At 43.1% G+C, this 23,697-nt stretch overlaps 2 protein-coding genes across 7 annotated transcripts in view; one reads left to right on the top strand and one right to left on the bottom strand.

Moving 5' to 3' along the window:
• The first annotated feature begins 1,252 nt into the window (after window positions 1–1,252).
• Window positions 1,253–5,101, top strand: ckbb (creatine kinase, brain b). Its single transcript, XM_053613631.1, has 8 exons — window positions 1,253–1,341; window positions 2,095–2,299; window positions 2,917–3,071; window positions 3,157–3,289; window positions 3,412–3,583; window positions 3,764–3,887; window positions 3,969–4,158; window positions 4,402–5,101. Exons 2-8 carry the CDS (start codon window positions 2,107–2,109, stop codon window positions 4,578–4,580), a joined length of 1,146 nt encoding a protein of 381 aa, XP_053469606.1. The 5' UTR covers window positions 1,253–1,341; window positions 2,095–2,106; the 3' UTR covers window positions 4,581–5,101.
• A 695-nt stretch (window positions 5,102–5,796) lies between these two features.
• The window catches only part of ppp1r13bb (protein phosphatase 1, regulatory subunit 13Bb), a 57,736-nt gene continuing 39,835 nt past the window's right edge, over window positions 5,797–23,697 (bottom strand). For 3 of the 6 annotated variants that reach the window (XM_053613624.1, XM_053613628.1, XM_053613630.1), the window contains 14 exons: window positions 22,352–22,453; window positions 19,825–19,999; window positions 18,658–18,854; window positions 18,271–18,435; window positions 17,832–18,024; window positions 17,137–17,283; window positions 15,833–15,957; window positions 13,148–13,634; window positions 12,262–13,010; window positions 10,952–11,089; window positions 10,629–10,762; window positions 10,173–10,339; window positions 7,837–8,036; window positions 5,797–7,550 (listed from right to left, as the gene is read on the bottom strand). In XM_053613624.1, coding sequence (XP_053469599.1) covers window positions 7,509–7,550; window positions 7,837–8,036; window positions 10,173–10,339; window positions 10,629–10,762; window positions 10,952–11,089; window positions 12,262–13,010; window positions 13,148–13,634; window positions 15,833–15,957; window positions 17,137–17,283; window positions 17,832–18,024; window positions 18,271–18,435; window positions 18,658–18,854; window positions 19,825–19,999; window positions 22,352–22,453 — 3,021 coding nt within the window. In that variant the 3' untranslated portion in view covers window positions 5,797–7,508. The remainder of the gene's footprint in view (window positions 7,551–7,836; window positions 8,037–10,172; window positions 10,340–10,628; window positions 10,763–10,951; window positions 11,090–12,261; window positions 13,011–13,147; window positions 13,635–15,832; window positions 15,958–17,136; window positions 17,284–17,831; window positions 18,025–18,270; window positions 18,436–18,657; window positions 18,855–19,824; window positions 20,000–22,351; window positions 22,454–23,697) is intronic. The other 3 variants (XM_053613625.1, XM_053613627.1, XM_053613626.1) reach the window with 3 other exon arrangements.

Here is a 23,697-nt window from a genome sequence, read left to right on the forward strand (position 1 = left end):
GCACTGGTTGCACAAACTTAGTCTGCATGGAAGAATCATCAGAAGGAAACCTCATCTGTGACCTCATCACAAAAGTCAATGTCTGAAGCATACGAAACAACATCTAGATAATCCAGAGAACTTTAGAAAAATAAGTGCTGTAGTCTGATGAAGTAAAACCGAAACTCTTCGTTTCAAAAATGAAAATCCACAGTCACCAAAGCTATGTTTGGAGAAAAAGGAGCAGCATTTGATGAAAAGAACACCTTACCAACTATTAAGCATGCATTATAGTTGGGGTTCGGTGTTGTCTGGCAGCCAGTCGCACAGGAAACAATGAACGGGTAGTAAATCTGTGAGTAGACAAGAATATCTTCGAACTAGAAGCATTCTGCGAGCAAGAGTGTGGGGAAAAGTCATTAAATAAGAATAGAAAGACTCCTAGCTGGGTACAAAAAACAAAAACAACAACAACAACAAAAACAACACACTAACAAGCTGTGATATCTGCCAAGGGGGTGTTACCAAGTAATGCCTTAATACAGTGTCCAAACGTTTGCACACACCACAATTACTTTATTTATTTATTTATTTATTCCGTTTCATTTCATCACACAGAAAGTAAATATGGATAGTAGCTTTGCAGAACAAAAAATGTTATATAGATTGCAGCACTTTTAGAAATCAACTAAACATGTCATTTTGTGAGGGGTGCACAAACATTTGCACACAACAAGCATATATAAACGTGAATGCCGACAGCAGCACGTGCACTAAAGGTAAATCTGTCATATTTTGTGTGTATGTGTGTGTGTTCAGTAGAGGAAATGAGACCGTTTCATGTTGAAACACCACATGTTAGTACGGTTCCACTTTAAGTATGCAGAAATGATTTTAAACAGTGAATACAGACCGTCCACCGGAAGACTGGGCATGGGAATGAGAAGAAACAAACAGCTCTCATCACTTCTTCCGCGTTTATCGTGTATTACAGCTGAAGTAGCTGCTCATTGCTGCCCTCCTGAAGAGGCTGAAGCAGTGTCTCATTCCAGCAAATGCCTCTCTGCCTCCATGCCAATCATCTCCAGGGTGAGCTGTCAAGAATAATAATTAAAAAAAAAAAAAAAAAAAAAAAAAAAAAGGTCACATGATCCACGCGGGCCATCACTAGATGCTGGCGCTCGAGCTCCAATAGAGTGAATGGACTCAAATAGCAGCCAATCAGAGCAGAGCTCCAGCGCCGTATAAAACCTGGCAAAGCCGCTTATTTCTGGAGACCATAATCAGCGTCGTTGTGCTTGTTTGTGGACTAAAGGAAGAGTTTTTTTTCAACATTTCCCCCCAAAGAAAATAGACTAAAAGGTAGGATGGGTGTTTTATTTATTTGGGTTTTTTCCTCTGTGGTAATGCAGTTAACCATGATGTGAATGTAACCATTTAATGTTTATTTGATGATTGTTGGTAATATTTTGAGAAAAGACTCCTCAATCAGGCAGCTTCAGCATCTCTGCATTGTTGAATACATCTGGTGTGTGTAAATAAATAAATCAAAATATACAACATGCGTTAAATAAATTTTAAATCGGACACCATCGTGGATGAACAAATCCACTGACCAATAACGATTTCCTCGTTTCCTGGGATTGCTCTTTTGTTATTGAAGGACATGAATAAAGATCTAGTCTGTTCTCAAGAACATCAGCGACGACCTTGCGGTCCGTCTACAAGGTTTAACCTACCTACAAGTTGTCTTGTTTTTAGGACGCTGCGCAATTACGCATTTTGTGCGCAAGAAGCGTCACTTTATTTCTATCCATCCGAGTTGGCATCTGGGTGGCTGTGCAGATGCCATCACACTTACATGGCAGCTTCATGATGCGAAAACTGCAAGGGTATGTTGAACGCGGCATTGCAAGCCTGTTTTATATCGTGCAGTGTGTCTGGGTTTGAGGGCTGAATTCCTGCACCGCTGCGGGAAACGGGCGCTTTAATACCGTTACGTCAGAATTAATGCGGCTGAAGGGGGAGGGAGGCTTCGTCCTTGGATACTCTGGCACACCATTTGGTCTGTGACGCGTCTAACGAGTGGCTTTTTTCCCTTCTTCTTTCCCTTAGCTCTGAGCAGCCATGCCGTTCGGCAACACCCACAACAAGTTGAAGATGAACTATACGGCGGAGCAGGAGTACCCCGACCTCAGCCAGCACAACAACCACATGGCCAAGGTGCTTACCCCGGAGTTGTATGCAAGCCTGCGGGACAAGGAAACCTCCAGCGGCTTCACACTGGATGACGTCATCCAAACCGGGGTTGATAACCCAGGTAAAAGCTTCCCTGCTTTTTGAAGGTCACATCTTTTTATGGTTTCTAATTCTGGTCATTCAGTGGAGAGATGGCCCATGTTTTTTTTGCTCCTTCTCAGCTCTCAACATACCTGAACCATACCCGTTTGAGGTGATGGGTTCAAGTGAACGTGAAGTTTGGGTAAAGCGCATACTACTCACTACAAAGTCAGCAGAGAGAACTTGTTTGACTTGCAAGTGACCTTGTACCAAAGCACTGTTGATTGTAATTGGATAGTATTTTCAAGCTCAAATAACTCAACTTTGTGCAGGGGGAAAAAAAATGTGGGTGTGTAGATATAAGCAAATGTATGGCCATGTACAGTAAACTCAACCCTCCCCCTGAAACCAATAATACTTAAACAGAAGCTCTATGGATGTACATGGATTTAAATAGTAGTGGTTTTAGGATTTCCACCACCATTCTTATTTGTGTAGATTCTTGCGCAGTTTGAATTTATGCTCTACTGGACCCATCATCCGTGACATGACTGATCTTGCTGTAGCTTTGGCAACCAAATGGTCTGCCTCGACCTGTCAAAATAGACTTGCTATATTTTATATGCAACCCCCCGCCCCCCCCCTCCCTCCTTCTAGGCCATCCATTCATCATGACTGTGGGCTGTGTTGCTGGTGATGAGGAGACATATGAGGTGTTTAAAGATCTTCTGGACCCAGTCATCGAAGACCGCCATGGAGGCTACAAGCCCACAGACAAGCACAAGACTGACCTGAACCCAGACAACCTTCAGGTATGTGCAATTTGTGTGCCCCCCTGTGTTAAACTTGTGTTGCCACATTAGATTGGACTGTAAAAGCATCTAATCATTGTTATAGGGGGGGGATGACCTTGACCCTAACTATGTCTTGAGCTCCAGAGTAAGAACTGGCAGGAGTATCCGTGGCTTCTGCCTGCCCCCTCACTGCAGCCGTGGTGAGAGGCGTGCTATTGAAGCTCTGGCTGTTGAAGGTCTGTGTATGGTTTCCAAATATTCATATTTTCCATCTTGAGCCATTTGTGGCCTGTTTATGGAATCATACATGAAATATGTGAGACGGTACCTTAGGCAGCTCTGTTGCTTTACTATACAGCTGTAGATAGTCTTGAGGGTGAACTTAAAGGAAAATACTATGCCCTGAAGAACATGACTGAGGAGGAGCAGCAGCAGCTGATTGATGATCACTTCCTGTTTGACAAACCAGTGTCCCCACTGCTGTTGGCCTCTGGGATGGCTCGTGATTGGCCTGATGGAAGGGGGATCTGGTAAGTGAGATTTTGGTGTTTCCTTGGCATTGAACTAAATATCACTGAATTTGCAAATATTGATCCCATCTTAATTCTTGCAGTCCAATTACTTAATGACTGGCTGAATTGGGGATATGCTTGCGTCTAAACACATCGGTCATTTATTTTTACTTCCTTTTGCCATCTTTATGCTTTAAGGCACAATGATGACAAGACCTTCCTGGTCTGGGTGAATGAGGAAGACCACCTCCGTGTCATCTCCATGCAGAAGGGTGGCAACATGAAGGAAGTTTTCACTCGCTTCTGCACAGGGCTCACAAAGGTTTGTGCAACTATAAGATGGATAAACTTGGAGATGCAGTGTGGATAAACTGTAAAACATGATGTTGCATTTACCTTGTAGATTGAATCTCTCTTCAAAGAGAAGGGCCATGAATTCATGTGGAATGAGCACCTGGGCTACATACTCACCTGCCCCTCTAACCTGGGGACAGGGCTGCGTGGTGGTGTCCACGTTAAGCTTCCAAACCTGAGCAAACACGAGAAGTTTGGAGAGATCCTCAAGAAGCTGAGGCTTCAGAAACGTGGAACAGGTACAAGATACAAGTACAGTATGCAACCTGCAGCTAGGCATACATTAATTGCAAAGCAATGCTCTTGAATGTTAATAGTATCTTCTAAGTTTAAGAAGGATTTGAACACTAATCGACTGTAACTGAATTGCTAGGGACTCGCTCCACTGTGTTAATTATGAAGACTTTATTTGTCCCTTATAATAAAACAACGTATCTACCATGTGGTTCTCTGGTAACAATCCTCCATGTTCCCCTGTCTAGGTGGAGTAGACACTGCTGCAGTGGGTGGCGTCTTTGACATCTCCAATGCTGACCGTCTGGGCTTCTCTGAGGTGGAGCTGGTACAGATGGTTGTAGATGGTGTCAAGCTCCTCGTAGACATGGAGAAGTGTCTGGAAGCTGGCCAGTCAATTGATGATCTGATGCCTGAGCAGAAGTGAACACTGCTTTATGACCCAACCATAATCCCAAATTGACTCCTCCTGCCTTCAGCAGCACTCTTTTCCTCCAAACCAGTAATGTTAACCACATCAAGGAGCTCACTCTGCCCATGTTAGTGGCACTAAAGTTAGACGAGTCTTCCATCAGTCCAAAGGATTTTGTACCTCCCAGCGTCTTGAGGATGGCTCTTTAACACCTGAAATAAAGTCTCTTTGGCCCATGGAATTGGTTGTGGTGTCTTCCCTGTATGACAGTAAAACTTGGGTACCATAATAGTGCACTTATCCTCCAGATGAATCCACTGAGCCAAGCATGACCATTTAAAAATCATTACATTTCTGTAGTATCTCTAAAGGTCCCAGTGCTGTAAGAACTGCTGTCAACGTATTTTGCTGGTTGTAATACATACTGTTAATCTCGCATTTCCTTCGTAGGCTTTTCAAACCAGTGTAACATTACGATCCAGACAAAAGCCTGACTCTGTACCTCTACTTGACCATGCTTAGTGGAATTCACTCACTCGCTCACGGTCGTTGATCAACTTAACCATACCACATGGTATTAACTGGTGTTACTCATGCATTTAAATGTACATTTTGTCCTGGTGAGTTGGGATTTCTCTTGTAATTGAGTTGTCAGATAATATAATCAGGCAACATAATTCAATAGCTAAACTAATGCCCAAAATGATTTGACTGGAAACAGGCACGAAAAGCACCTCAACTACTGCCTGTGTACAAAAAGAACTGAAAGAAAGGGTAGAAATTTAGGAAAATGTAATGCTATGACACTCTTAGGGCAGTGGTTTAGCGTTATATATTTATGTAAACCACTCAATACTTTCTTCAGTAGAAAGTAATCACAGCAGGTGTTTTTTGTTGTTGTTTGCTGAGCCTATTGCGGAGTGTTAATATTGTGCTGCTCTCTAGTGGCCGCTATTGGAACTTTGGAAACTTACCCTTGTGGTAAACGGCTAAAGAAGAGACATTTTCCTCCGTGTTTTTCTCTTTTAAACGAATCCAGGATAATAACCATTATACAATCACAATCCTCTTAATAGACAATCGCTTAAATTGTGGCTTAATGGCTGTTTTTAACTCTTTGCTGAGTCATTTGCTTTTTAGAGCATGTTTTAATCCACATTTAAGATAGAAGTAATGATGAGAGGCCTGAAGACCCCAGTGTCATACCTGCATGGCATCTGATGCCTGACCTAGAAGCTGGATTTTTGTTGTAATGTCTGACTCAGACTCTAAATGATACTACGCAGTAGTTGCCAGAAGAGGATATGCTCCAGCATAATGACCTTGAGTACCCTGAGTGCATCATCATAACACTTCCTCTGATGTTTCCTTGCTGTCATTTTTGTTGGGGTTTTTTTTTTTTTGACGAAGGCCTGAAGGGGTAGTTGACCAATTAGATTGTGAGAAAGACAGGAAACAACAAAACTCCATGTCTTAATGGGATTTGTTTAATGTTTATTTGTGCACATGTAGAGAACAGAAGGTGTTTGTATTTGTATGTCATCCAGAGAACTGCACAGGCAAGTACTCAACATAGCACAAATCATTTTCGAGCTTCATCACAGTATTTACAGGTGAACTCCACGGTAAAGCTCATTCCTGCCTCAGAGGCAGGGCGTAAAGATCAACTCACAAGACTTTCAAGAGGAGTGGGAGGGAAATTGAATGGTGCAATGTATTTCAATGTTTAAAAAATAATAATAATAATAATAATAATACAGTGTAAAACAAAGTAAATATGCATCCAGTTCATACCTTTTGATTTGCTTGCGGAGAAAAACTAACATGTTTCAAAGGCTTCAAACCATCTTATTGCCTTTGGGCAAACCTTATTCTAGTGAAATCAGCGACGCGTATTGTTCATTGTGTACTGCCGGTTTAGTTACTGTTAATGGTACTGCAACACCAGTTTGGTTTCTTGCACTCATGTTATCTTTCACATGTTCATATGCTATGCTATCTCAATATGTCGACTTTAAAATAATTATCATGTGCATCCTAAAAATCTCTCAATAGCTCATCCATGCACACTTATTTCACACCCTCATCATAGTAGAGAGGCAACCGACCATTCATACAGATAACACTGTATCTAACGCGTGCAAATACCCTTGCTTAAATGTACATATTATATGAACCAGATACTTTGCAATATGTTGGCCCAGTTACTATACATTATACACCATTTGTAAAGCATTTGTTCTCTTCTCATTTAACCCATGTAAGCATTTCTGTTCTCTCTCTCTCTCTCTCTCTCTCTCTCTCTCACACACACACACACACACCTCAAGATACATTTCACTCTCACTGCTCTACACACTGAAAATTAATTCACTCAGACAGCATTTGTTGGGTCTTAACTCATACAAATGTAGTGTAAATATACACATAAACCCTTAACCCTAAAGAATTCGATCTTCAGTGTAAAGAGTCCCTTGTTCAACGAGAGCTTGGTAGGAAGCAAAAGCAGCCATGCTCTGACCGAGTCCTGTGGCAGCATACTGTTAATAAAATTAAAGCATTAAATACGCTCCAGATCGAAACACAAGCTGAAACAATGATATAAAACAAAAAGCTATAAACCCAAGTAAGGAGTGCTTTGATAGAGGTGGAGAAATGTGTAGCGACTATGATACGTGTCATAGGGTAGAAACTGAGTTTTAAAGGCTGAGGAGGGAAGTGAAGAAGAGATGCTAGATTTTGGAGTAATGGGACAGACCTTAGGACCTGAGGCTTCTTGTTTAATGTGTGTACGTGTCTCTCTATTGTGCCCCCAAATGAGAAGGCATGGTTTAGCAGCTTTAACCCTGCAGGAACTGGATCAGCAAAGATCGGGGGTGAATAATGGAAATCCTACACCCCCAGACATCAGTCCAGTCAGCCTGATGGGAAAGAGGCAGTCAGCTATGCCAGGGATCTCTGACGGGGTTTTATTCTGGGGTACAACTGCAGAGACAGACACACACACACAGATGGAACTTCACACATGGAGTTACAAACTACATCTATAGTAAACAAATGCATAAATACTCATAATACATTATGTCCATATTCACAATGAACTGCAACTAAAAATGTACCAGTCAGTAGGTTATGACATGATATTTTTATGGATTATTAAAAGAAATGAGCCAGTATACAAACGAGGTAGACCTTTTGGCAGTACATAGACGGTTACTGTGAAGAGCTAGTTTAATATACAGTCAGTGATAAGAGTGATGTTATATTTTACCCCAAGCAGGTTGCGAGGTACATAGCCCTCCTTGTCATTAAGTTTGGCCCACCACCACTCGGTCTCAGTGTCATCTTTTCTGCGCAGGATAGTGATGGCATCTCCCTCCTGGAACGACAGCTCATCCGCACTTTGAGCCTCATAGTCCCATAAAGTGTACACAACTCCTTTATTCATCACACCCAGCTTCTCCTGCACACCTGCACATAAAGAAATATCACATTAGTGGGAGCTGTACAAGAACATTTTTGATCACCTAAAACTACTAAAAGTTTGGGGCAATATAGTGTGAAGCATTAAATAAAAACACAGCTCAAAAAAAGAGTTGGATTTACTGAACAGACTTGTCCATAGAAACGCCACTTTTACCATCAAGAAAATCCCAGGAGGCGGAGAGGGGGAAGAACGGGGGGGGGGGGGGGTGTTTGGTAAACAACAACAACAACAAAAAAAAACACCCCAGGATTTGACCGCAAAAGCCCTAGCACATGTCGGTGGACAGTGTGGCTCAATACTAGAAGCATAAACAATAATAATAATAAAAAAAAAATACTGGTTGAATCTATATTTAACTGCAATCTGCATGTTTGTATTTATAAGCAACCCACTGAATGTATAAGCTTGCTTTATACCAGCGGTTCTCAACCTTCTCCAGCATAAGGGCCCCCTTGTGTAGCGGCCCCCCTTTATGGCCCCCCAGAGGTGTCAAAATTGAGGTTTCTTCCACACTAGGCTCTTCTGTATTAACTTTCTCAGATAACAGACTATGTCTTCTATCTAAAAACCTATCTATTTAGACCAGTCTAGGTTTATCAGCATGTGGCTAACAGTAACCTGTAACACAGGTAAAATTCTTTTCTTTTTTTTTTAAAATAAATAATGCTCTACAATTTCTATGCGGCTCTCCTGGCGCCATCTGGTGGACCCCAGCTTGAGAACCACTGCTTTATACATATACTGTTTATTTCAAATGAACAAAAGTACATGCCAGGTCTGAAATCCAATTCCTGATAGGTGTTGATAACCTGTTTAGAAATGGTAGTGAAAAAATATTTACTGTAGATTAACAGACTTTGTAGACTGTGATCACGGTTTGGACAGGGATGCCTTTGCCACCAACAAGTCTATTCCTTCATGTTACAAATTTTTTTATGCCTCAAATATTCTTCAGACAGGAAAAGAAGCGATTAAAGACCTGGCTGTGATCAATCCCAAAATCTAATCAGTTTACCTGCTGGATACAATGATATTTCCACCTATCCTACACACATCAATCCACTCGTTCTCCAGATGCAATAATGAGACGCACAGAAAGCCTGAAAACATTATGCCTTCACCACCTAGTGGCAGAGGTATAAAACTGGTTTTTACACTTATTACAGACATGAAAGAAAAACGTCAAACAATTCAATTAACTTGTATGCCCAAATATAAACAGAAAATAATAATAATTATAATAACAATAATAAGTAAATTAAAAAATAAGTAAAATTATAACCTACACAAGATTAAATAATGATGCACAAAAACAAAAAGCACATTCCAAGTTTTTGTGTAGTCCAATTTCAATTTGTTACTCAGATCCAACCTGCTTCAACACTGTTAGTTCAGACTGTGTTAGGCCACTGTCACACTGGATTTTCACCAGCGACTCATTTTCCCCGTTATGTGTCAACCAGCATTAAGAACACAACAGGCAAACGTTTGGTGAACTGTTCACCCTTTCACAGTCCTGTCTTCTTGTTTTTACAGCCTCACAAGACCAAGGCTCATGAACTCACAGGTCAAAGTTCACCTAGGTGAAGTATACATGAAGTAAAACTGGCCGATTAGAGATGCGTACGGCTCGTTCATGACCCCATAACCTTTTCAGTTTCAGTGAATTGGCTTTTATGCCAGGTGAATTTATTTATTTTTTTAATCAGAAATGCTGTGGCTATGGCTCACAATAACGAGGCTCATGAATTCACGTCAAATTTCGCATGAAGCAAAAGTATTGACTGGGAAGAGAGTAATGCTGTCCCCTCTTCCACAGAGAGCACAGCCAATTTTGTTCTCTTGAACTCCAGGCCATGGAGGGCTGTGGCATCTGCTGGACCACTCAGAAACTCTTTTGGTGAGTAAATTTGGAGTAGATGCAGACATCAGAATATCCGCAGTTATTCACATTGCATACGTAAATATTACAGGCCCATGAGTCCAATATTGCTGTACCTATTATAGCAATCATGGATTAATGATTCCTGGGACCTTAATGTACAGAATATAGAACAGAAATAAAAAAAAATATATACTTGATACTAAGAGAGGGGGACTGAGGAGGTGAGGACATTTACCATAGAGGAACTGTGAGCACTGAATATAACCCTCCTCCATCTCTTCACACTTGTCTGCTGCTGTTTCTACATCACTGATCGTGGTGGCAAAGATGGCGGCTCCGGACTCCACCAGCAGCTTGCAGAGGTGAACACTGTTGCAGGAGGCGGCACAGTGCAGCGGCGTCCTGGTCACACACACACACACACACACACACATATTACCTCTTTCCAGGGACAAAATTCAGATCTTCAAATGATATTAGATGATAGACCTCTGTAAGGAAACTATAATTTTAATTCAAATGGCTCAATACAGGGCAGTCACAGCTTAGTGGTTTCGGTTCTAGAGAGAAAAAAGGTGGTAAATTTGCATCATAGGCCTATCAGAGAACCACTATTATGCCCTTTAATGAGGCCCTACTAAGATATGTGCTTGGACTGGATGTAGTATGTCCAAAAAAGATGTGAACTCACCAGCCATCACTATCTGCTGCGTTGACATTAACTCCAAAGTCAAGCAGGAACTTGACAATGTGGTGATGCCCTGCACACACCGAGTTGTGTAAAGGTGTGATACCCTCATCGTTTGGTGTGCTGGGGTTCTCCACCTATCAATACATCTGAATATTAATGCTCACGACTGAGCTGTCAGAAGAGAATGAGGCTAATAATTAAGAAATGCTCGTTTATACATGTGCCAAAGATCTCAGCCATATCACAGTCAGCAAGTGTTTTAAACGTTTGATTCCAACGCGGACTGATTCCGACAGCAAGACTGTTGCCGTGTGAAAATGTACCTCATAGATGATCCTCTGCACCAGGTCAAACTCGCCCTCAAGTGAGGCATCCAGCAGCAGGGCCAGGGGATTGAACTTCACCCTGAAGCCATGGCCTGTCCTCTCAGAGTCAGGTTTCTTTAGATTAGTGCGCTTCTCCTAAAGACATTTCAAATAGACATACACTGCCGGTCAAAAGTTTGTGGACGCTCGACTGAAATGTCTCTCATGATCTTAAAAACCTTTTAATCTGAAGGTGTATGATTAAATGTTTGAAATCGTTGTTGTAGACAAAATATAATCGTGCCAACATATTCATTTCTTTCATTAGAAAACTAACATTCCATTCACAATTTTTTTTTTTTTTTAAATGGATGACGTAGAGTGAAATGTTCCAAAAAGCAGCCAATAAGTGTCCAGCGTACCTGGGAACTCCTTTAATACTGTTTAAAAAGCATCTCAGGGGGATTCCTCAAGAAATCGGCTGAGAAAATGCCAAGAATACATTTCTGGAAATTCTAAGCAAAAAGGGGGGGTCTACTTTGAAGATGATAAAATGCTAAATTATTTTTGATTTATTTTTTTTTAATAACAACATAATTCCCATAGTTCAATTTGTGTTATTACAGAGTTTTGATGACTTTATTATTATTATTCTAAAATGTGGGGGGAAAAAAAATAAAAATAAAGAATGAGTTTCTAAACTTATATGCAAAACGAAAAGGCAGAGGAATCTTTCCTTTTAAATTAATCCTCAAGAAAAAAACAAAATTTTTTCTCCACATCTCAACTTGGAACAAGGTTAGGGTTGGAGTACAACCCTAGGATTCAAACCACAACTGTGTAGACACCTGGGGACTGCACCTATAAGTTGCAGCTAAAGACTACTGTTGGACCAAGCAACCAAAGTCAAGCGTAAGTGTGGCTAAGACTGGCCTTAGCTGTGCATGGCCATGTGAAGACATGTAACAGCAACCACCGCTAAGAGGCTACTATTAATTAGGCAAAACTAGAGATTGGTATGCATGCTTCTACACAACTAATATCTAACTCCAATTAACCCTCCCGAGCAAGTGGAAATCATACCCGATTGTTTTACATGGTCAGCAGGTAGAGCTCAGTTTTGGTTTAATTTGATTGAAATGGCAATTATTCCTAATTATTCCTATTACACATTCTGCAAGAAACCCACCTAACTAATTAATGTGATAAATTATGCTGACAGACAATCACTAGACACTACACGCTAGTTACCCCACCTTCTAAATACCTAATCTAATCCCCGCTTACAACCAGGAGTGCTTGAGCATGTGCATTTTTGAGAAGCTCACCATAGCTTGAGCGCCTGGCGAGCTTCCTGCCTCCTGTGGTGAGCTGACTTCAGGGACAGGGCTAGGTAGAGTGGTCACAGGTCCTGCTGGGATGTTATTGTTGTCGTCTTCTGAAGGCTCCAGTGCTGCTGGGACTGCTGTTTCACTGGCTGGCTGCACTGGCTGGTTATCGTTGGGGTCACCCTGGGGTAGGTCTTGAGAGGGCACTTCCTCTGTGCCAGTAAGAGTCAAAGCTGGTGTTTCAGTATACGCGTTGCCATTATCTGCATCGGCCAGTGCCTCTCCCACTGTTGTTCCTATGGGCTGGTAGAAGGGAGTGACTCCACTGCCTCCTCCCACTCCCCCAATGCCTCCTTCGATTCCACCAGCCAGAGTGTTAAAGCGCTGGTAGAGGAGCTTCTGAATGTTCGGCCCACTGGGTCCCTCGGGCTCCGTGATAGAGCTGCGCTTCTTTAGTGGTCGTGGTGCGTTTGCTAGCTTCCTGCGCAGGGCCTCGAGCTCAGCATCACTCTGGAAACGCATGGGTGAGTGAACCATGGGTGTAAGCTTGGTCGGACTGAGGGGACGAGGAATGTGGTCCACGCTGGGAGCAGGGGATTCTGGAAAACCCACTATCTGGGCGTCAGTCTCCAGATCGCCGTCTACCACATCACCTACAGTCCCAGAGAGCACAGGGAAAGACCCAGAGCCTGGGAAGGGCAGGGGAGAGGTGGGAGTGGAGCTTGAGGGCAGGACCGGCTTTCCATACACTGCAGAAAAAAGGTTTACAAAACTCCACATATTTACATACCCACAGTGAACACATCAGTGCATACATAAGACCTTCAGGTCACAAATGCCAAAACCTATCAAAATAACTAACAAAAAACGGAATGTTCTACCCTACCTGCTTTGACCGCAGACTTGCCATGAGGGTAATTCTTGGGCACCCCCTGCTGTAGGTACATGTGATAAATGGAGCTTGAGTTCATAGTTGCTGGGCCTTTTCTAGGTGACTGTGGTCTGGAACCCCTGTCTGGGATAAAGGGGCGCACTGCCACAGCCAGAGGGGGGTCAGACCTCTCTCCTGGGGGGAAAAGTGGAGAGCTGGGCTGGAAGGTGGGACTGGGAGGGACCGAGATGCGCTGCTGTATCTGCTGTGAAGAGGAGCCACCACGTGGCCAGGCAGGTAGCGGTGGAGCGTTGGGGTTAGGGGGGTTGTTCAAGTGGGATGGGACAGGACACAGTGGCACATCTTTACGCCGGTCCAGCGAGCCAGTGGAGCCAGAATTGATGGACGAAAGTGGGTGGGCTCTGGTGTGAGTGCCATATGGAGGAGGCTGGGGCTTACAAGGAGGAGGTTGAGCTGGGCCCAGTTTACTCAGGTCTGGAACCTACACAACAGAAAGAGGAACGTTATATTGTCTTGATTGTCCTCTGTACACACACACACACACACACACACACACACACACACACACACACACAGAGTAGACAAAGAGAGAACAATCAAGTGTTACATTAAGAAGGGTAAAGAAATATTCCAGTGTTTTGCAGCATAATTATAACCTTATTTATTTCATTAATTCGTTCATTCATTCATTTTTAGCAATTGCTTTATCCCAGTCAGTGCTGAGATGGGTTCGGAGCCTATCATAGAGAATTCACCTGGAAAGGACGCCAGTCCATCGGAGCACACCATGCACATGTTCACACACTCATTCACACCTATGGGCAATTTAACATATTTAATCCACCTACATACATGTTTTTGAGAAACCAGAGAACCCAGAGGAAACCCGCATAAACATGGGGAGAACATGTGAAACTCCACGTGCACAGGATCGAACCGGGGACCCAAGCAGCCACCTTATTAGTTTTCCCAACCTAATAAACCTAAAGTCACTGAAAATAGAAGGTCCAAAGGGCAGTTGTTGGGGAATCACCCCATAAATGTATTTATATTTAAATATAAATATATTTTCGTCTGACTGCACAGGCATTCTTAGAAAAAATCGCTTTATACTGTAGTGCTCCAGTGTTAAAGAAATGAAACTCCATTTGAACAGATTTGAATAGACAAAAAAATGTATTGTTTTATCTTAAGAGCTACATTGCTAGATTGCAGGGGTTGCTGTTTTTGAATTAGTGCTACATGGCTATGGATCTTCATTTACTGACCTGACTGCCCTTAGCCTTCTATCACAAAAAAGAAAAAAAAAAGCTTATACAGTATCTCACAAAAGTGAGTACACCCCTCACATTTTTGTAAGTATTTGATTGATCTTTTCATGTGACAACACTGAAGAAATGACACTTTGCTACAATGTAAAGTAGTGAGTGTACAGCTTGTGTAACAGTGTAAATTTGCTGGCCCCTCAAAATAACTCAACACACAGCTATTAATGTCTAAACCGCTGGCAACAAAAGTGAGTACACCCCTAAGTGAAAATGTCCAAATTGGGCCCAAAGTGTCAATATTTTGTGTGGCCACCATTATTTTCCAGCACTGCCTTAACCCTCTTGGGCATGGAGTTCACCAGAGCTTCTCAGGTTGCCACTGGAGTCCTCTTCCACTCCTCCATGATGACATCACAGAGCTGGTGGATGTTAGAGACCATGTGCTCCTCCACCTTCCGTCTGAGGATGCCCCACAGATAATCAATAGGGTTTAGGTCTGGAGACATGCTTGGCCAGTCCATCACCTTCACCCTCAGCTTCTGTAGCAACGCAGTGGTCCTCTTGGAGGTGTATTTGGGGTAGTTATCATGCTGGAATACTGCCCTGCAGCCCAGTCTCTGCTTCAGTATGTCACAGTACACTTCTGGAACGACAGCCATGCAGACCAATTTGATGCAGTGTGCGGCGTATGGTCTGAGCACTGACAGGCTGACCCCCCACCCCTTCAACCTCTGCAGCAATGCTGGCAGCACTCATACGTCTATTTCCCAAAGACAACCTCTGGATATGACGCTGAGCACTTCTTTGGTCGACCATGGCGAGGCCTGTTCTGAGTGGAACCTGTCCTGTTAAACCGCTGTATGGTCTTGGCCACCGTGCTGCAGCTCAGTGTCAGGGTCTTGGCTATCTTCTTATAGCCTAGGTCATCTTTATGTAGAGCAACAATTCTTTTTTTCAGATCCTCAGAGGGTTCTTTGCCATGATGTGCCATGTTGAACTTCCAGTGACCAGTATGAGGGAGTGTGAGAACGATGACACCAAATTTAACACACCTGCTCCCCATTCACACCTGAGACCTTGTAACACTAACAAGTCACATGACACCAGAGCGGGAAAATGGCTAATTGGGCCCAATTTGGACATTTTCACTAAGGGGTGTACTCACTTTTGTTGCCAGCGGTTTAGACATTAATGGCTGTGTGTTGAGTTATTTTGAGGGGGCAGCAAATTTACACTGTTACACAAGCTGTACACTCACTACTTTACATTGTAGCAAAGTGTCATTTCTTCAGTGTTGCCACATGAAAAGATATAATCAAATATTTACAAAAATGTGAGGGGTGTGCTCACTTTTGTGAGATACTGTATATTTCTGTGAGAGAGACAAAAGGACTGACTCAGGAAGCCTAACCTTATCTGACGGGGTGCCAGCAGGAGACGCTGTTTTGCTGGGAATGTCTCCTACTGATTCTTTCCAGTCTGGAGGCTTCAGAGATGCGTTGTCCTTGCTGAGGGTGGGCCATCCTGCATCATTAGCTTCAAAGATAGAGAAAACCATCATAAGAATAAATGTGACATCTCACAAAATCTTACTTATAAGCGCTGCTATTATTCTATGTATTAGTCAGTACCATGTGGTGGTAAATTAGTTAAAATTGCAGGTGGAGGTGCACACAGCAAATGAACAGGAATCAATAATAGCTTTTTCATAGTAGTGTAGCTTACATGGCAGTGCATATTAGCAAAACAATCATAATTTGAGAAAATTATTTCTGTGTTAAGAAAAGACCAACCATCTTTACTGTCTGGGAAGAAATAAAAATACCACATGGATCAAAATGAATTAGAAAAATTAAGCACTGCTATACAGACTTTATTACACTTCTCAATCTGTCTCCAACGCTTAAATATACTGCTGTCCAAATGCCCTTGAAGACACTACAAAAAATTTAGACTGTATCTAATGACTTTTCTGCCATGTGTTGTTCGTTGTGTGTCATTACATGTTATGACATTACATCAAATGAAACAAAAGTTCAACGTCACAGACGACGCGATGCTAAAGCAAGTTTAGTGGTTTATTGATCAGGTGGTGTAGAGGACACTGAACCTTATCAGCGTACAGTTTCACATAAGCATGGAACACACCCACACAGTGTCATGTACAGACATTTCCAATACACACTCATGGGCACACACAGCCACCCACAATCACACACAGGATCAGCAGTGTACTTTACGGCAATCTGGGCGCTGAAGTCTGGTTTCAGTGCACAAAAAGGGGAGCATATCTTTTTTTCCATATAAAAACAACATCATCTCATGTTACTGCACTGGTAATATCCACCAAACACATCAAGCCCAAATCCAGCCACTTGATATGTTTGGCCTCTAACATTTGGTGTATGAATACGGTTTACCATGTACAAAAAGCAGAGGAAAGGAATGGGTGCTTTCCATTTTTTGGTGCCAATCAGACTGTAGTTGTACTATAGTGACAGCAATTTAAAACGTAACCATGATGAAAACCTGGTCATTAAAGTACTTTTAATTGGTCCAATTAGTGGAATAAAAATGGTGTTTTTGACCATGTTTTACAGTTTCACTGGTACAAATGAATAATGCTACTCCGGCACTGCTATGATCCTGTCCAGTACTTTGGATAAGGTTCAGAGGCCATCCCTCCAGCTCTCCATCAGCCACGTTCCCACTCACAAGAGACTCCGTCTGACCCCTCTGTGGAGCAGGAGGTGCCAGAGACCCCGGGGCCCGGGCCAGACTCCGGAGGAGACGGCGGGAACGGGTCCACTATGATGTCTAAATCAGAGACCTTCCACGGGCCAGGGGGTTTTCTCACGCCATCTGATCAAACCCCGCCCCAACCACACACACACAAAGTACAACAGCACAGTACAGACAGATAGAGCAAAGAGAGGAGAAAGAGAAACACATAGAAACATCAGGCACGAAGTGAGAGATTACACAATAAGTTACAGGAGAAGAGAAAGAAAGAAATTGAACAGAAACTAACGTGTGAAACGATACAGAGAACGGAGGCATGAGACATGTCACGGTCTAATTGAAGAGGCACTCTGGTTAACAATAACACAGTAATAAAGGTTTACTGACTTAACTATATAAATACCTCCCTCTACCGGATACATGGCTTGCTTAGGATACCTAATCTGGTTAGTTGGTGCTTGATGACCAGCAAGAGCCAAATATTATACACAACATCTGTCTCAATGGAATTATTTACATTTCAAGCTAATACAAACTTTTACACAGCCTATGAGGACAGGTCCAAAATGACAGGACAAACAGAAATCATGTGTCGTGATACAAAAGAAACATCCCCAGATAAGTGGTCTCAGTTGAAGATGGTAGAACAAGGTGAAATAATGACTGACCTGATTTCGATCGAGCATGATTGGCTGGAGTGTTCATGCCCAGCGTCTGAGGTTTAAGAGGATCTGGTGGAACCATGTAGTTGGTATCTGGGCGTGATGGCCCCGGGACCTGGATGTAGGGTCCTACTGCTGCCACACGACCTGTATTGCCTGCAGTTGGTTGGGGTGAAGGAGGTCCGTTTGCATGGTTCAGCTATAGAGAATGACAGTCAAAAATAAAAAGAGATTGAGGAAGAACAGTGGAGTGGCAATCAGTATATTAGCACATCCAAAGAAAAAAAAACAAAACAAAACACAATGGCAAAAAATGCATTTATGACGACCTTCTGTCTTTTTCATTCAGAGTTCCAGCTGTGTCCAAACTTTGCACATGTGTCAGAGGTTTACTTTTTAGAGCATGTTTATGTCTGTGAGGTGTGAGGTGAACTCCTAGCCTTACAGGCAAGTTCTCTTTTTGACGTGCCTCAGCTTTTTTCTTATAGAGGCGTTCGCGGAGCTCACTGATGCGCTTGTCCATCAGCGTCACCTCCGTGTTGCGCTTGTTCAGCAGCTCCTTCTGCTGCTGTAGCTTACTGTTCTGCTCTTGGTTCAGCTTGTTACGGATCTGACACGTACACACGAGAAAACAATACACGTTAACAACAGTACAACCGTGACTAATACCAATAGCTTGCAGAGGAAGACATTACTGACTCGATCGCAGAATGATCGTTTAATTACAACTTCGAATCAGTCACAGCACCAGTAACATTCACATTAGAGAAGGACTTGATCTGAAACGCTATCCTAATATAGATTATTTCTCATGCGTGTTGTATGTGCAGACCTGTAGCTCTTGGTAAAGCTTGCGAAGCTCCAGTGCAGCAGTGCCGGTGACATGACCGCCGAGGCCCTGCAGGCCGTTGAGTCTGCCTCTGCGCAACTCCTCCAGTTGCTGACTCAGCTGGTCTACCCTGAGCACAGCTGCTTGGAGCTCTGCCTGCTTCTCCTGGAACAGTCCGCTGATGTGCTCGATCTCTGCAGCTAACAAGATGAAACACAAAACAATATAAACACGTATACAAACAAACTAACTCTGCTCTGCACTTGATCTCAGCAGCTAATAACACGACGCACATGTAACACACTGCATACAGGCCAAGAACTGTATTTTGTACTAGTTGCTAGGTTACAAAATCCAGGGTCCAAAATTATGCAGCACAGACAAGGCAACTCAATGCTCTTCGTAAGACCTTCCTAGAGTCTGTCACATGTGATTTGCGATAGATTATTTAATGAGCCGAGTGACTGAATAAAATCGATTGAACTGATGGACACAAGTAATATACTTAGCTGAAACAGGGAGTGGGTAAAAATTATTAAGCTGCATGGAAGATTTGATTATGATATTTGCTCATCAATAATCATCAGCTAGGCAAATTGTAGTGAATCTGGGACAACGTTAAACTACAAATCCATTTTTGTGTCTTAAGATTATAAAAAGACGTGCATCTTTTACGGTCATTCCTTCTGCTCACACATTCTTCTATGCTCAGCTTTGGTCTCGGCAGTGAGGACAGCAGTGTGTGTGTGTGTGTGTGTGTGTGTGTATGGGAGAATTTCAAACCTGTGCTTTGTTAGACTTCATGGAACTACGCACTGTAAAAAGTGTAATGCACATTCTGATGGGTGACGTATTAAAGGAAAACCCGGCGGTTGTGTTATGCTGTTTGGGTCATTTTGCTGACATGTTTTGTTCCACTTATCCCTGGTTACATTTTCCTTTTTAGGCATGTTTAAGTAACTTACTAACTTTTCAGCAGCTGTACTGACATCAAGTAAGATGTCTATTACATGAATAAAAGTTTTTAAAATCCCAAAAGTGAATTTCAAATCATATCGTGTGCTTCTTTCCTGCAAAAAAAAAAAATCAAATAAAATTGAAGCTTTTGGTGCAAACAGGCCTAGATACCTTGTTTTAGATACCTGCTTCATCATCACTGAAAATACATACACAGGTTGCCATTGATGACCTTGCTGTAGTCAACTTGGCCCCTCATGGCACGAATCTTTTTGAGTTTGGCTTCCTGGCTTTCCACTCTTTCTTTCAGCCTCTGCAGCTTCTCCGTTTCAGATACAGCCTGCTGCTGCCTCCGCTCCTGCTGCTTCAGATAGCGCAAGCGTTGCTCCTACACAAACACGCACAGCGAAGGAGATTGAGACAAAACAAACAGCTATAAGTCAGTAACAGTCATTTAAACTCGCACTACATGCATGATTGTTAATTCACACGGTTCAACGCTCGAATCTGATTGGTTAGAAAGTGTGCATTATTTTTTGTATAACAGCACAGGCAGTTCCGGCTGTAATGAACGATTGATTAAATATTACTGCGCTTGTTCTAATACTTTATTGTTTCTATAGTAACAGCTCATACACAGGGGCTTATACAGCAGACACTCCGAATAATCTAAGACTAAAAATAAATTGTTAAAAAGTCAATGATGTGGTGAAGTTGGTTGAAAGTCGAAGCTGTAAGTGCTCTTCGTCTCAGGTACGCTTTCCGTTTTCATGGTGGAACAACATGTCTGTGTGTACTTGAGAGAGATAGAGAGAGGCAGGGAGAGGAAGAGAGAGAGGCAGGGAGAGAGAGAGAGAAAGAGAGAGTTTGGGAGAGGGAGAGAGAGAGGCAGGGAGAGAGAGAGGCAGGGAGAGTTTGGGAGAGGAAGAGAGAGAGGCAGGGAGAGGAAGAGAGAAAGAGGCAAGGAGAGAGAGGCAGGGAGAGGAAGAGAGAGAGGCAGGGAGAGAGAGAGGAAGAGAGAGAGAGGCAGGGAGAGGAAGAGAGAGAGTTTGGGAGAGAGTTTGGGAGAGAGAGAGGAAGAGAGAGTTTGGGAGAGGAAGAGAGAGAGGCAGGGAGAGAGAGAGAGAAAGAGGCAGGGAGAGGAAGAGAGAGAGTTTGGGAGAGAGAGAGGAAGAGAGAGTTTGGGAGAGGAAGAGAGAGAGGCAGGGAGAGAGAGAGAGAAAGAGGCAGGGAGAGGAAGAGAGAGAGTTTGGGAGAGAGAGAGGAAGAGAGAGTTTGGGAGAGAGAGGAAGAGAGAGAAAGCGTGTGGGAGAGGCAGAGAGAGAGAAAGAGTTTAGGAGAGGCAGAGAGAGAGAAAGAGTTTAGGAGAGGCAGAGAGAGAGAGGCAGAGAGAGAATTTTGGCGAGGAAGAGAGAGAGGCAGGGAGAGAGAGGCAGAGAGAGAGGCAGGGAGAGGAAGAGAGAGAGAGAGAAGCAGAGAGAGAAAAAGAGAGGAAGAGAGAGAGAGAGACTGGTGCAGAATGACTGTTTACTGCAATATAACACAGATGAGAACAGGAACTAACTTGTCTCTGGGACATTCCACAACATGAATTCTAACTATTAAACGTTAAAAAGCAGTCATTAACTAATTATATGCTGTAATCATTGTCAAATCACTGTGGTATAAGTGGAACACCACACTCTAGACTGTGTTATTTGAAAATAATGGGGGGGCGGGGGTTGTGGTTCGGTAGTGGCACTCTGTTTGCGACTTGTACCACATCACAGAGAGTGACACAGCTAAATATAGCACAGGCAGTGGTGGCCTCTCAGTGACTGCCAGCACACTGTCTTCAGAGCCTTTCTACCAACTGACTTCATTCACAGCTTTATTAGCCTTCTCTGGAAAATAGCCAATCTCAATCTGCAGCTGCTTCGACAACAGATCGGAAACAGACTCCGCTTTTATCTTCCGAGAGATTCGGCTAGTACTGAACTAATGTCGCTCTTTAAGCAGCATTGGATTCCACCCTCACCTCGCGTCTTTGTTCTGAACGAGAAAACAAGATCCTTAGAAGCTATTTGGCTCGAGCTAGTGAGAAATGCCTGCTGCAGCATATACAGGACATTACCGACCGTGTTTGCTACATTACTGGCATGGTGTGGTCTCGGATTGGTCTCGTGTGCTACTCTGCAGTTTTTGCCACTAACATCACCGCAGCAGTAAACAGAGATGAGCTCATCACCTCTGCACTCGCTGCTGTCAACAACCACTGAGGGAAAATTAAATCCTGCACATGAGCTCACACATTTAAAATACACGCCCCACACAAAAGCTTTCTTCTATTCAAGCGCCGCCTGAAGTAGACGATTACCTCCAGCTCCACTAGACAATTACCACCTTGAGTAGACACTTGATAAACTGCAAATTAAAGTGTAGAAAGCCTCCAAATATTCCCCCAACAGCATGCATTATTAGTGAAAGCTTGCCTAACAGATCGACTTCAGCCAAACTGCACAGTAAGTGACTATATTAACCTGGAACGATAACACACATCTTATTGCTACTCTTACTTATTGCCTGCAATCTTAACATACAATCCTGAAGAACAGAATTTAACTTAGCTTCAGGACATAAACATGATTCAAACAGCACTGAATCCATGGCTCAATATGCAGGATCCAGCACCGCTTAGTTGCGCCTGATCTCCAGATTGAAGCTCACTGCCCACGGCGCTCATCAAAGAAGAGAGGGTTACCTTAGCGACGAGGATCTGCTGTTGGGCCTCGATCTGCTGCTGCTGCCGCGTGGCCATCTCCTGTAACTCAGACAGCGTGAGCTCCACGCGAGGGTTTGCCACCTGCAGAATGGGAGGGACAAGGGGCAGAGACGGAGGAGGAGAGACAGATGGGGTGGTGGGACAGGAGAGGTCAGTTAGCAGGTCATTTTCAAGAAACCAAAACAAACACACTCAATTAAGTAGATGAATAGTATGTTCTATTCACAGCAGTCAGGACTGCCCCACTTCCTGACCAAAAGCAATAACAGCCAATCCTGTGATTGGAAATGCCTTGTTTAGACATACCACTAAAAAAATAGTGAAGAGAATATGGAAAATGAGGGGGGGGGGGGCTGCTGGGAAGAAAGAGGATGAATTAGACTGAATTAGGGACTAAGCGGAGTGAGAGGGAGGGAGAAACGAGAAGAGCGCTCTCAGCAGTTCTCTGTGTAGTGAGAACAGGGTGTGAAGTGGCCTGTGGTTGTGTAAACCTAGAGGGCCACAGCGTTTCTCTAACAATCCAACTCATTTAACATCCCTGTTTCAACTCATCAGTTAATTACTTCATGCTTTGGGTAAGAAAAGGGAAAGTAAACATCTCTAAGTTTGACCCTCTTGGTGTAGACACTGTTATAGGCACGGTGTTAATGCTAGTATAGACATGCTCTGTTTTGAGCTCATCTGGGACAGGAATGACCCTGTTTTCATCTGAGAGACAGTAATCTGGTCTGTGTGAGAAGACACAGAGCAGGTCTCCGTAATCGGTCACCCGGCATTCTGACTGATAAGAGCGACGCGTCCTGTTGCCATGCTGTCGTCATGGTAGCAGAGCAGAACTGTCATGCAGTAAAGATAAAAATGTTTATTTAATAAAAAAACAAACAAACCCACTAACAACATAATGCAGAAAGCACACAGTTGCCACTATGCACTATAAATTATGCAGAGGAAGCTGAGGCAGCAGTCTCTGCTTTAGACACTCAGAATTGTAGCAGAATCAACACTGAGAGCAAAAAGATATCGAAATATCAGGAAAAATTTGGAAAAAGTGATTAAGATTCATATTCTGACACTGTGCACAAGTGTCTGGACAGAGCCCTTGTATCTCCAGGAGCTTTGGTAAAACTGGAGAGACTGACCAGCTGAAGTTATAGGTGATAGCTGTTTGAATACTTGAACGCCATACAGTGAGGTTGAAGAGAAACAGAGCATTTGTACAACCCTGAATGCCACCTACATTCCTTCTGAATCACAATAAACACAATAAAGCATGCTAAAAATGGCTAAATCTGGATAAGGACGGGGTTTTTTCCCCTGTCGGACAC

The sequence above is a fragment of the Ictalurus furcatus genome, chromosome 25 (genome assembly GCF_023375685.1).
Source record: "Ictalurus furcatus strain D&B chromosome 25, Billie_1.0, whole genome shotgun sequence".
NCBI lineage: Eukaryota > Metazoa > Chordata > Actinopteri > Siluriformes > Ictaluridae > Ictalurus > Ictalurus furcatus.

What these genes read in the sequence shown, in the direction of transcription:
- ckbb (XM_053613631.1), top strand. Translation starts at nt 2,107, where the DNA reads ATGCCGTTCGGCAACACCCACAACAAGTTGAAGATGAACTATACGGCG. An exon ending in TGAACCCAGACAACCTTCAG is followed by an intron (nt 3,072 to 3,156) that starts GTATGTGCAATT and finishes TCATTGTTATAG; the next exon opens with GGGGGGGATGACCTTGACCC. An exon ending in CCTGATGGAAGGGGGATCTG is followed by an intron (nt 3,584 to 3,763) that starts GTAAGTGAGATT and finishes TTATGCTTTAAG; the next exon opens with GCACAATGATGACAAGACCT.